Source organism: Balaenoptera borealis (assembly GCF_965194805.1).
Source record: "Balaenoptera borealis genome assembly, chromosome: 5".
Taxonomy (NCBI): domain Eukaryota; kingdom Metazoa; phylum Chordata; class Mammalia; order Artiodactyla; family Balaenopteridae; genus Balaenoptera; species Balaenoptera borealis.
The window spans coordinates 75,252,789-75,269,698 of record NC_138862.1 but is presented as its reverse complement, the minus strand read 5'-3'; the positions used below and the strand labels follow the sequence as shown (position 1 = coordinate 75,269,698).

General features: G+C 37.2%; 1 protein-coding gene across 1 annotated transcript in view; it reads right to left on the bottom strand.

Annotated features, from left to right (window-relative positions):
* Positions 1-16,910, bottom strand: part of LOC309629507 (putative cation-transporting ATPase 13A5) — a 120,804-nt gene that overhangs the window by 88,885 nt on the left and 15,009 nt on the right. The window contains 5 exon segments of the mRNA XM_082393604.1: positions 115-184; positions 9,295-9,375; positions 9,480-9,550; positions 9,765-9,911; positions 10,595-10,768. Coding sequence (XP_082249730.1) covers positions 115-184; positions 9,295-9,375; positions 9,480-9,550; positions 9,765-9,911; positions 10,595-10,768 — 543 coding nt within the window.

Sequence of the window (16,910 nt, the reverse complement as noted above, 5' to 3'; positions counted from 1 at the left end):
AACACAGACTTTTGTCTACATCAAAGTATCCATTTGTTTAAGATTTCTCTGAGTACTAGAAAGAAAAAAAGAAAAAACAGGAGTTTATTTTCAAAAATAAATGAAAACAGTTACCTGTTTAACAAGCAGCTTCCATGTGGGTTGTATTTCAAACTCAATGGCATTTGGCCCGCACACTAATCTTCTATAGGAGATTGATCATCTGTTAGTGTCACACCTACATGCTCATATTAATAAGTGAGCACAGGCCACACTAAGCAGAAGTCCCTTCTCTACCCTTTAGGGACTTTGTGTCTTCAATCAAAAATTAATGTGCCAATCTCAAAATACTAATATATTTTTAAATGAAAGTTAGTACGTGATGGACAAAGTTGTTTTTCTGGTTAAAATATGTCTTAAGTACAGTACAACTCAAGAATCAAAATGAAATTAAAAAGGCATTTTGAGTTTTTTTTAAAAAATAATTTGATTTTACTCTAAGAGCAGCTAAAAAGACACAGATATGAAGATATTCCTAGAATTCTCAGGCATTCTAGACTGCCCTTGATGTTGGAGATCATGTCTATCTTACCTTGGCATCTCCAACACCTAGGACAGGTCCTTAGCATATGAACTCAATGAATACATGAAGGAATGAGCCAATGAAGTGGAAGATGGTATATGGTCTTCACGGCTAACACTTTGTAAATCCACACATATGTACATTACAATAAGAAGCCTTCAGGGAGGGATAAATTAAGAGGTTAGGATTAACATATGCACACTATTAACATATGCACACTATTATATATAAAATAGAAAATCAGCGAGGATCTATTGTATAGCACAGGGAACTCTACTCAATACTCTGTAATAACCTATATGGGAAAAGCATCTGAAAAAGAATAGATATATGTACATGTATAACTAAATCACTTTGCTGTATGCCTGAAACTAACACAACATTGTACATAAACTATACTCCAATATAAAATAAAAATTAAAAAAAAGAAGCCCTCATGTTTGCATAGCAATTTACAACTTACAAAGTTCTTACAAAAGATTCTCTCATTTGATCATCACAATAGTCCAAAGGATGTGGTACATGTATACAATGGAATATTACTCAGCCATTAAAAAAGAATCAAATAATGCCATTTGCAGCAACATGGATGGACCTCGAGATAATCATACTAAGTGAAGTAAGTCAGACAGAGAAAGACAAATATCATATGATATCACTTATATGTGGAATCTAAAAAGATGAAATGAATGAACTTATTTACAAAACAGAAACAGACTCACAGACTTCAAAAACAAACTTATGGTTACCAAAGGGGAAAGGTGGAGGGGGGATAAATTAGGAGTTTGGGATTAACATATATGCACTACTATATACAAAATAAGTAATCAACAAGGACCTACTCTATAGCACAGGGAACTCTGCTCAATATCCTGTAATAACCTATATGGGAAAGGAATCTGAAAAAGAATGGACATATGTATATGTATAACTGAATCACTTTGCTATTCACCTGAAACTAACACAACATTGTAAATCAACTATACTCCAATATAAAATAAAAATTAAATTAAAAATTAAAAAGAAACAAAGGAAAGAACTGATATCCCCATTTTGCCAATGGGAAGAACTATTCAGTGTGGGTATTTCGACAAAGGTGCACATATCTAATATTAATCATGACAATATAACTTTTAAGCAGAGATGACAATGTCAAAAACTCTATTTAACCCTTTATATACATTTTTCCCTTTAATCATCACATTATCCCTGTGAGATTTTATATTATCATTTTTATTATAAAGAAAGCTGAAGTTCAGATAAACTAAGTAACTTTTCCAGAGTCTCAGAACTAGAAAGAAGCAGAGCCAGGCTTCCTACCATGGTCTCTATGACTCCACTTCACACTCTGCCTCAGTAAAAACCAATGGTGAAGATCTGCTTGAGGGACTTTTGGTCTATGACAGAGAGCTGAGTCCAAGTTTGTCTGACTTCTAAGCCATGCTATTCCAAACACAATTATTGCTTGCAAGGGTCAGCAAGGACTCAAACCAAGGTCTTCTGACTTCATGTGTGAAAACACCATGGCTCAGAGATGTTGGGAAGCAGTGAGGTCAAATAGCATGTGCTACTCCGTTAGGGACTTCAGAAGTCCCTAAGCCTCACACTGGGAAGAGATCCTAACTCAAGCTACTTTACTGGTTAGGATTCTTTTCCAGAATCCATTGAGATAACCTGTTGTTGGCAAGTGTCAGAACTTCTCGGAATCCTAAACTTCATTTTCTCTCTCTCTCTCTCTCTCCTTGGAAAACCTCCCCACATCCTTCACTTTGTTAATGCCTACTTAGCCTTTGAGAGCCAAATCTGATAATAGAGTCTGGTGGTAATAGGGATAGAGTAGGATAATCAAAAAGCTAGTTTAGAAATCCCACTAGGGGATTATAGATAGAGAGGGAACTTTAGGGGACTTTGGGAGACCATTGTAAGTTAATATCAATCGAGAAAGCAATCTGAACATCGTGAAATAAAGAAGGCTTGCTTAACTCATGAAATAAAGCAGGCTTACTTAACAAAAAAGCTAACAACAAAACTATACAACAAGTCAATGACGCCTGCCTCCTGCTGGTTGAGGTCAGTAAGTTAATGATCCCTAGGACATGCTCTTCTGAGCACACTAATAAAAAAATTTACGGGAAAGGTGACATTCTAAAGTAGAAGACCCTCATTAAACTGAAACCTGAGATAATTTACCATATTTTATCATATGGTACCCCCCTTCTACTGATTTGAATAGCTCCATGACAGTCCCAGTTTGACGATGTAGGGACAAGAAGACTCCCCCCACCCGATGCGGAGGAGGAGCTGATGATGGAAGCTTGATGTCTACTCAAGAATGAGGAAGAAGGTAGTCTTCTTCTCCCTCTCCACTTTTCCTTTGATTATAAAAAATGTAGCCCACTAAATTCTCAGGGCGGAGCCCTCTTGCTTGCCCACTTGTATCCTTCACAAGTGTGCTATACTAATAAGTCACTCCTATTTATCACTTTGCCTCTCACTGAATTCTTTCTGGGCCAAGACATAAAGAACCTGAGCTCCACCAAGATGCATTCTGTGGTTTCAGTGGCTGAGAAATTTGAGATCCAGCAGACCTGGGTACAGCTAAGACTTTGTACTTGTTGCTCCCTCTACCTGGAACCTGTTTCCCCCTCATCTTTGCATGGCTCATGCCCTTGTTTCATTCAGGCCTCTGTTTAAATAGTATGGTCTTATTGGAGGCTTTCCTAACATTTCTGTTTAAAATAGCTACCCTGATCTCCCAACTCAGATTTTCTTTATCTCCTTAACCTGTTTCATTTTTCTTTATAGTGTGTTTGATAATCTGAAGTTACACCTTAATTTTTACATGTTAATAAACATGCGAACAATAGACTGTATCCTCCACTGTAATGTAAGCTTCTAGAGGGCACTGGGATATTCTGAATGTCTAAAGCAGGGCCTAATTCACAGAATGTACTGGAGAATGATTTGTTAAATGAATGAATGGATGAATGAGGAGTGAGCCTTGGTTCCGTTACCTATAAAATGTGTTTGATAATACCTACCTAATAAAATTGCTATTAGTAGCATATGATATAAATAAGTAAGCATTTAACACAAATGCCTAGAACATGATGAGTTCTTAATAAGTGGCAACTGTGTTTGAAGTCTTCCCCACTCCTGTAGACACAAGTACGTATTTTTCTTTCCTCCAACAACGCTTCATTTCTTAGTACCAGCACATACCTCTTTGAATTGTAGTATATAGTTATGTGTCTTTCTCCTCAAATTTCCTAGAGCCTATTTAATGGCAGGGAGGGAGCTTTCTCAACTTTACTTTTCTAGCATCTAGGGGCACAGTGTCTGACTCAGACAATGTTCCCCAAATATTGGAATTACTTAATGAGGATCTTTGTGACCCATGACTAGAATACTGTCTCCCCTAACAAGGCTGAAAACACAGCTTACAGAACTACAGCAGCACACAAGCTGTGGAAGTCCGTTTAGAAAGGAGCAAGCCAAGTGCCCAGTGATCTTTGTCTTTGTCTGGTGAGATGGTTTCTGATGTTACTATTAAGAGAGAGGGGCTCAGCTCTTGTGAGGACAGAGATCCAGTGGATTAATACTGGCCTGAAGATGATCCTCTTTAGAGCACATCTGGGCCATGTGAATAAAAATTATTGCCTGCCATATCAGTAAACAAAGAATGTTGCAGCCATTAAGCCATCACATTACAGCAGCAGCCCTGATGGTGAGCCCTGAGGGAATTCAGGATAGAAACAGGATGCCCGCCATCTAGCAGTCAACTGCTGCACCCACCCCTGATGGTGCACCCTGAGGAAACTCAGAATGAGAAAACAAGGGATACTAGTCCCAGATAGCTGAGGTGCATATCAAAGGAATGATTTTGGGGAGCCCAGACTCTTGCATCTTCCCATACATAGAAAAACACTATATTCCTTAACTTGAGATATCTGGTTTTCTTTAATTAAGAGTAATCTTTTGAAGTTCTGACTACCTGATCTTTATCGCAAAAACTCCTGTATATCCTGGTTCCCCTCCCCTCTTGCCTCTTTGGAGCATTCCCTCAGAGAGATCTGAGAGTCCTGTCTCACTGGCTTGAAGTCCTCAGAATGTCCGTCAAATAAACATAATTCTCAACTTTTAGGGTGTGCGTTCTTTTTTCAGTTGACAGCCATGTTTGAATCACAGACAGGTATGCCCCTTGCTGCTTCATCTATTCCACTGTCTCTTGCCAAAAAGTATTGCATGTTTAGGGAATTGTGCACTCATCTCAATCTCAGCACAAGCCAAGCAGAATTTTCAGGGACAGTGGCCAATGGCTGAGCAGCCGGCAGGAATATGAGGTTTGAAGCTGGGTCACATGAGCAAAGTTCCAAGGAACAAAGGAGATGACATGCCCTGACTTTAAAAATCTGACGAGCTGGCAGGGAAAAAAGAAGCCCTAGAATTATTCCAGGCGGCCTCACAAAACTAAATAGTCAGAATGAAATTAAGTAGACTTGCCTAATATTCAGAACCATTCATTAGGGGAATAATTGCTTCGGACGTAGAAGGTCCCTCTCCAAAGAGATTGAAGAATTTCTTAACAGGGGAAGTTACGAAGGGCACTTCTGCACTGGCTATGAGCTGTGCTTGAAGGAGTACTGAGGTTTCTTGCAACCGTAAGATATTAGTAAACCTGCTGGAAGGTATTTCTGAAAAACCAAGCATGAATGACTAGGAATATTTTCTTTGGCGATGGTCTCTATCTCTTTTCAATTTGATTATTTGTTCATTCATTCATCCATTTATCAATTTATTCACCAAATAATTGTTGAGAATATGTTTTCTGCTAGGCCCTTTAGGTTCCAGATGGTGAAGACTAGGCTGGGGGTCCTCAAAGAGGCAGGAGGAGCATGTCAGAATCACTGGTGAGCATCTTCAAACTGCATGTGACCGCTCGGCTTCCATTCTGATAAGCCACCAATAGAGTCCTTGGCAGGGAGGGAGGCCTGTAGTTTTCCAAACAGTTAATACTAAGCCTGAGGATTCTGGCATGACCCATTTCCATGAACTGTGGAATTTTTGGGGAGCAGGTTTATTAGAGTTTGAAAAAAGTTCCCAGGTGATTTTGCTAGCTAATCCCTCACTCCCCTAACATACCCACTTTCTAAAGGAAGGGAGACCTAAGAAATTCACAGATGCATAGAAACGGTACCCAATTGCTGGGATTTGGGTATGGTTGTAGAGTATAACAGGTATGTTGGTCTTAGAGCCTTCCCATTAAAAAATAATAATAATAACAAGATAGGCATGTTTTGAGAAACTGCTTTCAGGGGAAAAAAATTCCTATTTTAGCAGTACTTGAACCTGCTTCTATACTTTATAATTTGTACAGAGAGGATCTGTTTTACAAATGACAAAAGTGATTTTCTTTTTTCACATTAGTTCTTATCTATGACCTATTTCTTTCATTTCCTAAAGCACATTTTCAGATAACCTCAAGTTCTTGCAGGGTTTCATGCCTTATATGTGAGCTAAGTGAGGTGCTTCTCATCAGCTTTTTGGGGAGAGTGCCTGGAGCATTCCCAGGCATGAAGATCCAGAAAGTAGAGGACCAGGAGGGCATCTGGGGGGAGGTGGGGATGGAGAAATCCCAGGATCTCCAGGGAGACCCAAGACTTAGGCTTACTCTTGCTACCATAAGGTTTTGCCTGAAACAAGGCCTTAGAGTTAAGTGATTTTATACTTTCAGTGGACTCAGAGCCATAGAACCATGGGTTATATTTTTACATAAATTATTGACTTCTAACCAAATGCTAAGATTTGAGACAATCTCATTGGATTCTAGAAGAATGAGTAAAGCCTGTCTCTTCTACTCCAAGCAAACCTTCCTTGAACTGATCTGATGGGTGAGTATCTATATGTGGGCTGTATTCTAAGGATGGAGCTTTCCAAGGGGAAAAGGTCATGGTATATAGGCACAATTTCTTTTCTGACTTTTGCTTCCCACAAGACCTGAGGAGTAAGAGAAAAGGGTTTTGTAGCAGCCCTAATCTCTTTCTCTCTCCCCTGCCTTCCTCTTGCTTCTTTTTTCTCTCTCTTCTCCTGGAACAGCTTCCACCAGCTTGGAGCTGAAGCATTGATGGCAAATCCACCCTCTTCTGCTGCTGTCACTCAGATTTCTTTCCTCTGGTACTAACAGGCATGCCTTTTTTCTCAGTGGTGTGACAAGTGTTGAGAATTAAGTTTGGTCCTGCAGAATCACCAAGCCAATTATGAGTACCACTTTCACAGCTCCACATTCAGCAATGTCACACTGAAATCAGCCATGGTTGGAGTATTCCCATTAGAGAGATTAGCAAACCTTAGCCATCAAAATTTTTTTCTTCCCGAGTTCTGGGTTCCCAACAAGGCAATTGGTCTGGAGCTAACCCCTGATTAGGACGTGCCTGGATCTCTACTGCCAGAAAGTTCTCCTTCAGGAGGCTAAATAAAGGAGGCAAAGGTAAATAAGCTAAATAAAGGTGGGCTGAGAGAAAAGATGAAGGGTCACTCAACTTAAAAACTGTCCTAATAGGAAGACAGCTTGGATGAATGAGGGATGAGGTAGGTGTGTATTTTCTATAGGGCCCTGTGTCCCTGCAGTAAGAGAATTACCCCAAGTGTCTATGGACCTGTCTGGGACAGGCACTAAGATGGCAAGTTGTGTTCAGTTCATGAATGAATGAAGGTAGGGGCAGGGAACCTCCTGGAATAATTTTCCTGCTTTCTTCCTGATGCCCTCTGACAATTTCTCTCCAGAGTAAAATTATCACAGCTGATGTCTTGATTTGCTTTTTGCTACCGGAAAGTGAGAACTATGAACATCTGTGCATTTTCTCTCTTTGCCTTGCTGCTATGAAGCCTGAAAGAGGATGTTGTATTAGATTTTGTGGCTTTTCATGATCAGAGATTTTTATGTATCCCTCTTCCTTTATTTCTTTTATTGGGTCCTTGCTTTTCATGCAAGCAAGCTCGAATTCATTTAGGAAATTGATAAGCTATCATTCAACCAACCAATCACAATTAATTTTTGAAAAAAGCATTCAGTCTTACACTAAAATATAAAAGGGAAAATTGGTGGGGAAAGGGGAGAATGTTCCATATTCTACTTGCTTTCTTTACTCTCCAAAGAGAAAAACCCACAAAATAAAATGTGACTCTATGTTTCTAAGTAGATTGTCTCTTCTAGTCTTCATATTTGGGAAACTATATTCTGTGTCTTGCTTATTAGATTGTCAAGTTCTTTATTGTGTGGACCAGATTTAAATTTAATTATGTATGATGTTTATTAAAGATTGGCACTTGATAAATAAGGACAAACATGAGGTAGCTACACAGATGGGACATCTTTCCTGTGGAAACGGTTTCCTAGGCAGAGTATATCCATATTTATCAACTAGATTTCCTAAATAGATCAATCCTTTAAATGTCCTGTGCTTAATGCTATTAAACCAATATGTTTTAATGACTTTGAAAACTTTTTGTATTTCAGTGTTTTAAGCATTGTATCTGAAATCTTATGTAATGATACCATCTCTAAGGCACTTTGTAATATTGTCATAATCTAGATGCCTGGTTCATTTTGCATAGCGCTCAGACAGAGGGAAAACTTGAAAACAATAACAGATCAGTAGCTCGCAGGCTTGGTGTGAATACAAATTATGGAGGTGCTTGCTAAAAATGCAGTTTCTTTTCTTACCACTACCCCAGCTTCTACCTACTAAATCAGAATTATGGAGGAGAACCCAAGAACCTGTATTTTAAGTACCAGATTGCTTCTTAGCTTGAGAATTTTTGTTTCTGACTAACTGTGAAGACGGTCAGGCAGAGCCTTCTTCTTGTCCCTAAAACTGGGCAAGAAATGAAGGTGATTATTAAGATTCCTGGGAAGGCTTGCAATGGTTCACTTTCAGAGTCACCAGGATTCGCCATTTCAAATTACAGATGAGGGAAGCAGGGACTCTAGGTCACTGTGAGTTAATGAGGAGCATAAGAATTTCCTGTGCTACTATTGTACTATGATTTTCTAATCTATTGACATCTATAGATCTCATTCTCATAATTGTACCACTATTCTTTGTCTCTCTTTCCTTCCAGTCAGTTAATGTCTCTGAGATGATGACCAAGTCTTATTTATCCTTAGATCCCTCGTGCCTTGCGAAATGCCTGGCATATTAGAGTTTAGTTCACAGATCAATGAATGCATTTACTTGTTCATTCCTTCCACACATATCTATTGAGCTTCTACCATGAATCAGGCACTGTTCTAGGTTCTGTAAATAACAGTGATGAATGACACAATTAACTGAGCAAACAAAATCCTTCTCTCCAGGGCTGGTTCTCCATAGTAAAATGCAATCATCATATTGTCTTTCTGTCTCTCAGAGGATTTGGAGGATTAAGATGCTGATGTTTATGAAATGACTCAAGATTTTTTGAGGAAAGAACAAAGACAACACAGAGAATACTGTTCTATAATCCTGAGAGAAAAGATCAAATGTTATTTGCTTGTACTGTTCTTTCAGTCTTTTCTTTTTAATAAGTGTGCCTAAGATGAGAATAATTTAGGACATCTCTCTGATGCCAGTAAATGAGCTGGGGTTATATGAAGCTGATGAAACATTATGCCAACAATTCACTGATCATAAGCGATGTGGTATCTCCATTTCTGCTGGCAGAGTTTACTCCAGGAGTACCACAAACCCCACCTGACCTCTTGTTCTCCACCGGTCAGACCCAGTCCAAACGTATGATGGATGTCGTAGCAGGTGTTGCTATCTTCCAGCAACCTATGGTGTGGTCAGGACAGGAACCGTACTTCAGTTCACGGTACTTAACAAATCAGTGTTCTTCCCTCAGATTCTGATGAATGCTGAGGAAAATTCGGGCTTACCCAACTTTCTGAAACCTCTTCTCCAAGTGGTTCCAAACATACCTGATTTTCTGCACTTGGATACATTGCAAATGCAATTACAAATGTAATAGAACAGTTGTCATTCACAAAGTAAAGCCCATCAGGGGAGGTGAGGGTTGTTTATTACATGCAGCTCTCACTTTCCTTGATAGGTAGCTGTAATTCCCAGCCCAGCAGTGTGATTTTCAGAACTTTCATCCAATAAATACATTATTTTCTTGTAACAAAAACATGCCATAACATTGTACTCTTAAATTCACTTACTTTTAATTCTGGCTTCAGTACGGCTTGGTTTATGAAGGAGTGGTAGTCAGTCACCAGGGGTTTGTCTGGGTTCTTGCTTACAGGAAACTTCAGTGTGGCTAGGTAGAGGCAAATTACCTTCTTCCTCATATATCTTTGAAATTTATCCTAGAGAAGACAATCCAGCCCATTAATTCTCCAATGTTGTTCAATAAAGCACTCAATCAACCAAATACCTACCAAGTGCTAGACCAGTGGTTCCCAAAGTTTGAGCTGCAGATAAGAGCATCAGCATTATCTTGGAACTTGCTAGAAATGCAGGTTCTCAGCCTCACCCCAAACCTACTGGATCCGATACTCTGAATCAGCAGTCTCTGTTTTAAAGATCCCTCCAAGTAATTCTGATTTGCACTAAAATTTGAGAACCACTGTGCTAGGGAATAAAGAGAAAGATATGCTTTGCAAGAAACTTTATATCTAGAAAATAGTTTCCAGCTATCTTAAAATCACATCTTGATGTTTAAAATGTATAATTTCCTCAAAATACATATTTCTGAAAAACTGAAAAATCCTTCCCATGTTATGTCTTTAAGAGTTATAACACTGACAGCCACTGCTCATGTAATGGCTAAGGGCTCTCACAATTAGCCTGACATGGTAGAAATTTCTCCAGGCTGATGTGGAGGAAATGCCCTTCATTCCTGAGTCAAAATAAGACATAGCAAATAGACGGCAGAGATAGTTTTGCCATCTCCTATTTGTGGACAGGGAAACTTAAATAGAGGAGGATCCACCCTGGAATGCTGGCCATCACAGGCTGTGCAATAGATGCAACACAGAAGGGCACGCACCGTTGTCCTTAGCAAAATAGTGTCTGCTTCTTGCAAGGAGCATGGGATACAGTTGGCCCATACCCTCCACTGGGGCTTCCAGTAGAATAACAGGAGAAGGACCCCACAGGTCAGCACGGATGTTATGAGGCAGAGAGCTCTGCGTAGATTCTGGGTCTGGTAACCAAACACCTCCTGGAGAGTAAATAAAAGATTTACTCTATTTTTTTCCCACATAAAAACGCATTCTGTTCCAAGACACACAAACTTTAGATGCAGGGGTTGGTTGAGAAAGAAATCTAGTTTTGGCTGGTTGAATCAGATGGATTGCATACAGCTGTCAGCTGATATAATTTAAAAAAAAAAGAAGGAAGGACTCATTTTGCTACCTTGGCATATGGAACTAAAACATTAGGAGCAAGGAATGGACAGACTTATTTGGTTCTAAATACTCATAAGAGTCACCTCAGATTTATAAAATACTTCATGTTTTGGATCAGATTTACTTCTTTTAGATATAAGGTTTTTTTAAAAAAATTATTAATGTGAATTTACTGGAGGAAGATGATAAAATTATGACCAATATGATCCATACTTATACATCTTGCTTTATTCAGATTCAGATTTGTTTTATTATAATATGATTAAGAAGGATTGAGAGTGTGCACAAGTGTACTGATTTCTAAAACAGTAGGGCAATATAAATTATGAGATTATTTGTGGACATGAAAAACTCTCAAAGGACAGCTTAAAGGTATTTACCCTGAGAGTAACATGCTGAAATATTTCTATTTCTAATAATAGGCTAGTTAATATTTGTCATGAATTGAGTAAAGGCTTGAGATGTGGTTTTAGGGGAAGATAACTAGCCAAAAACAATAGGTTTGCTTAATTAAAGCTAATTTCTAGTTTCCACCTCCTACAATGAAGTTTCACATCATTGTTTTTTAAATTTCAAAAACTAGATATTTAGTGTGAAGACCCAGAGGACTCCTGATTATGAATGACATTGTTACTCTACCATTATTTTACTTTCTGCTGTTATTTTGTGTGTGTGTGTGTGTGTGTGTGTGTGTGTGTGTGTGTGTGCCTTCAAAGACTCCGAAATCCCGGGTCCAGATCATAGGGCTATAATGTCAAGAAGATAGGATTTTACTGAGTTTCTATAGCGCTTTCAGTGATGGAATCTCCTGAATTTTATGCCAGTTTAGATCATGCTATAATAAATCTCTTGTCTTAATTCTTTGGAAAAGTTTTCATCTTCACTATGGTCATTTTCATTAATATTTTCTAATAAAGAACTCTGTGGTAGATTAACATTTCAATAACAGTTGTTGAAAGTAACCCTTAGACATATTGAAAAGGTCACAGGCTTAAGAAGCTAAGACGTAAGTTTGAGTCACCACTCTGCTAGTTTTCAACTGTGTGAACTTAGGTAAATCATTTCACCTCTAGGGAATCCCAATTTCCTCTTCTACAAAACAATTAGAAATATGTGCCTTACAGGGTACTTGTGCTCAAATGAGATAATGTCACCTTAAGTGTTCTGCAAAGTAATTACAATGTTAAGAGTTCCTTTCCACTACTCCTCAACACAATCACCTATCTGGGGAAACAATGACTGTTAAGTTTAGTGATGCTGCCACTCTATTTGGAGATTATTCATGATAAGATTTAAATGTAACTTAGAAACATGTGTCACTGTGCTTTTAAGCATATTTTCAGTTGGATCTCCTTTCTCTCTCCTCTCTTTCCTCTGATTCTGTAAACCTGTTTTGGTTTTATTTGTGAATTATAGGTTTATTAGACTCAAATAAAAAGTATATGCCAGTTCACATATTATGTAATAAATATGCATTCTTTTACAAAGTTATTTACAGGGGCTATTGCCAAAGTCCAAGTGTGTACAAAATAGAAGCAGAACAGTTTGGAATTTTAGTCCAGCTTGTAGCTGAAATGAACACATTTCAGGAAAATGACTTTCCTTTTTTCTGTTTACTTGCACACAGCAATGGCATTGGTAATCATAATTCTGATTCCCCTTCAGGTCTTTTCTATACTTTTTTTTTTATTAAAAAAGGAACTCACAGTGCTATCAAGACTGCAATGAAATCACTATAGCTACACACTGCTAACAACCTTATAAACTGGAGTAATTCTTTAGGGAAAGCAAGGTGACAAATTGTACTAAGAATTATAAAGATGTTTCTATCCCTTGAATCAGTAATTCTGCACTCAAAAATATACCCAAAGGAAATAATACAGAAAGTGGAAAGTGATGTATATAAAGATGTTCAGCACAGCATGATCTGTAATAGCAAAATTATTAGAAGAAATAAATGATAGCTAATGGTTCAATAAAATGTGAGTCAAAACAATGGGCTATTGTGGGGCCATTAAAAACAAAATGTATGAACTCAGTGTAGAGGTATGGGACATTATATGATATAATGCTAAGTGAAGAAAAGAACATAGAACAGATAAAATAGATGGAAAACAAATAGCAACATTATGAACTTTAACCCAACTATACCAGTAATTACACTAAATGTAAATGGCCTTAATTCTGTGACTGAAAGCAAAGATTGTCAGACTAGATAATAAAAGAAGATCTACTATATGCTGTTTACAAGAGACACAATTTAAAGATAAAGAAGCAGATAGATTATAAGGATAAAGAAGGGGGAAAATATATCATGCAAAGACTAACAAAAGAAAATCAGTATAGCTATATTAATATCAGACAAAATAGACTCTAAGAAAAGAAATATGAGAAAAAGAAGGACAAAGATCCATTCAACAGAGCGACATAACAATCTTAAATTTTTGTGTACCTGTAAACATAGTTTCAAAATTTGTAAAGCATAATTGATAGAACTTAAATTCACTCTCATCATTGAAGATTTTAACACATAAGGAAGGAAATAAAGATAAGAAGAGAAATGAATAAAATAGAAAGCAGACATACAATAGAGACAATAATGCCAAATTTGTACTTTGAGAGGTTAATAAAATTGATAAACTCAAATAAATCTGAATATTTTTAAGGTTATAAAAGAAAATGAATATATAGCTAAAAGCCTTTCTACCAAAAAAAAAAAAAAAAAGAAATAAACAAACTTCAAGCCCAGATGGGTTGTGAATCCTTTCAAATATTTAAGGTAGAAATGATACCAATCTTTCACAAACTCTTTCATAAATAGAGGTGGGAATGCTCCCAACTCATTTTATGAGGCAGACATACTCAGATACCAAAATCTGATAGGTGCGTTACAAGAAAGGAAAATTACAGGTTAAGACTGTCAGAAACATGGATGAAATAATCCTGAAATATATCATCTAACTAAGTCAGTGATATATTAAAAAGGTGATACATCATTACCAAATGGAGTTTATTCTAGGATTACAAGGACTTGAAAATCACTGTATTTGGTATGTTAACTTTCAGGAGGAAAATTATAAGGTGATGTCAATAGATACAGAGAAACTTTCATAAAATTCAACACCAATACATTAAAAAAAGAAAAAACAGAAAGAAACCTCTCAGCAACCTAACAATAGATAGGAACATCTTTCAGCTAACATCATGCTTAATGATAAAGTATAGGTATCTCCTGAGATCACAAGCAAAATAAGGTTATCAACAATCACCACTAATATCCAGTATAGTACTGGAAGTCTTAACCAGTGCAGTAAGGCAAGAAAAAGAAATAATGTTTACAATAATTGGAAATTGAAAAGTAACAATACTGTATTATATACTTGAAAGTTGCTAAGACAATAAGTCTTAAAGTTCTCACTACAAAAAAGAAGTGGTAAATATGTGAGGTGATGGAGGTGTTTGCTAACGCTATGGTGGCAATCATTTCACAATATTTAAGTGTATCTAATCAACACGTTGTATACTTTAAACTTACAAATTGTTATACGTCAATTATATCTCAATAACCTTGGGGAAAAAAGAAGTAAAACTCTCTTTATGAGTATATAATGTGATTATGTACATGAAGAAATGAAAAGAATGTACAAACAAATTATTAGAGTTAATAAGTGAATTTATCAAGGTCACTGGGTATTGAGTCAATATAGAAAAACTAATTGTATTTGTATATACTAGTAACAAACAATTTGAAAATAAAGTTAAATATCATTTGCAATACTATCAAGGGAAAAAAATCAATTATCTTGTAATAGTTCTAACAAAGTTGTACAAGACCTCTAAATTAAAAGCTACATATTATTGCTGAGAGCAAATATCTAAATAAATGGAGAGATATATTAAGTTTGAGGACTAACCATTAGCAATCCCATTTAACCAAGTGGTGATAGAGGTCATGGAACTGTACACTTAAGATAAGTGTACTTTATTGACACCACTGTATGATATATGTTAATAAAAATAAAATAAAAGTGGAGTTTGTTATTAGATATTGTTCCAAGCAGGTGGAAGTTACTTTAATTATTTCAGTGAGATTGGATTGAGAAAGAGAAAATGGCAGCAAAATTTGAAAAGCGATTGAAAAAAGAAAAAGACCAGAGAAGGGGATTTCTATGGGATATAGGAGGTTTGGTGACCTGGGAATACAGTAGCTGCCTCCTGGTGTGGATGATTGGGAAGTGCTGACATACATAGGAGCAGAGATAAAATCACATCCCAGTAACCAAGATAAATTTCTGTGAAAGACATTGCTTATGGCTGGGGACAGCTCAATCAAAATATCAACAGGTTTTTTTTTTCCCTATCTGTTAAAAAATAAGTAAGTAGATAGTAAACCTAGATAGTAGATAGTAGAGAGATAGATAGATGATAGATAGATATAAAAGACCTTGTTAATGTCAGAGTAACTTTCAGAAATAAGCAGCTCCTTGAGCAAAGATGAGTAGAAGCAATGTTTTTGCTTCCTTGATAAACTGGCTTCATAAATCTTGGTAAAATTCCTTTCTATCATTTCTCAGTTTTCCCAGAGTTTATGTGGCTAGATATGGGACTTGAGGTTTAGGATAAAAGAATCACTACTTAATTTGGTACTCTTTCAATCTACTCCCAATTGTCTTGCCAATGTTTATGTGATTCGAGTTTATCATGTTTCCATTTGACCAATTAATCTCAAGTATAATTTGATTGTTCTAGATGATTATTCTTCTGATGCAGTAAGAGTCACTAGGATTTCTCCTAAATATTGATTCACCTCTGGTAAAATCCATTAAGAAATGCAGGGTAAAGGAGAGAGCCAGGAACAATATGTGTGCCATAAGAGGAAGATAAGTAGAATCCCGAGATCTTGTAAATGTAAAGATACTGGGAACCGGAGTGAGAGGATCAGAATCTCAACCCCATTATACGTGGCTCGTTGCAGTAAAGTGAGTTTTGCCACCTATTAGCTATGTGACCTCAGGACTTAACCTCTCTAAGTCTCAGTTTCCATCTCTGTACGTAGGGGATATTAATAACACACACCTGGAAGAATAGCTGTGAAGATTAAACAAGAAGTGTAAGGTGTTGAGCACAAAGGAAGTGCTTTGTCACTGTTAGCAGTGGTCTGATAATAGGTTCATCCAAAGGAGGAGAGAGGTGACTCTTTCAGTTTTGAGTTGCAATACACTGAGTCAAGGATGGTAATGGAAACGGGCTGTGTTCCACAGGGTGAGGACCCCAGATCTGCCCCCTATTAGTGGAGTTGAATAGCACAGAGATTGTGCCCATCTTCACATAGACTTGAATTGTATTCTCTCTAAGCAGTAACGTTCCCTCACTTTTTTGTTCCCCACTAGAATTCTGTATTCCAGATAACAGGAGAGGTAACACAGCCTTAATTGTCTTTTTCTAGGACCAGAATATGGAGGAAGCAGCTTGGATTAGGAGTAACTGAAATATGCACATGCCTTTTGACAGAGGTTGTTCCCTAAGGGCACAATTTAGAGCCCTATTCAGGTCTGTCAGCAGAGCCTCTGTTCTTTATAGCCCACCCCATTGCCTTCTAGAAGCTCTCACTTCTATTTCTTGCTCCATCACTTGCCAGTTAATGTGATCTGGGTAAATGATTTAATTCACTGAACTTTAGATTCCTCAATGTGAAAAATGTGGCTGGTTGTAAAACACAGTGGAAGTAGTCTGACGTCACAGTTAAAAGCTTGGGATATGGCATGAGAAAACCAAGTTCTAATCATGCCTCTACCACTTAACCAGATATCTGACCTTGGGTAATCCACTTTACTTCTGATGACTCAATTTCCTCCTTCATAAATGGAAATAATAACATTAACTATTTTTCTAGGGTTGTTGTGAGAAACTAATGAGATAATGCATGCAAAGCATTTAACACAGTTCCTGAAACAT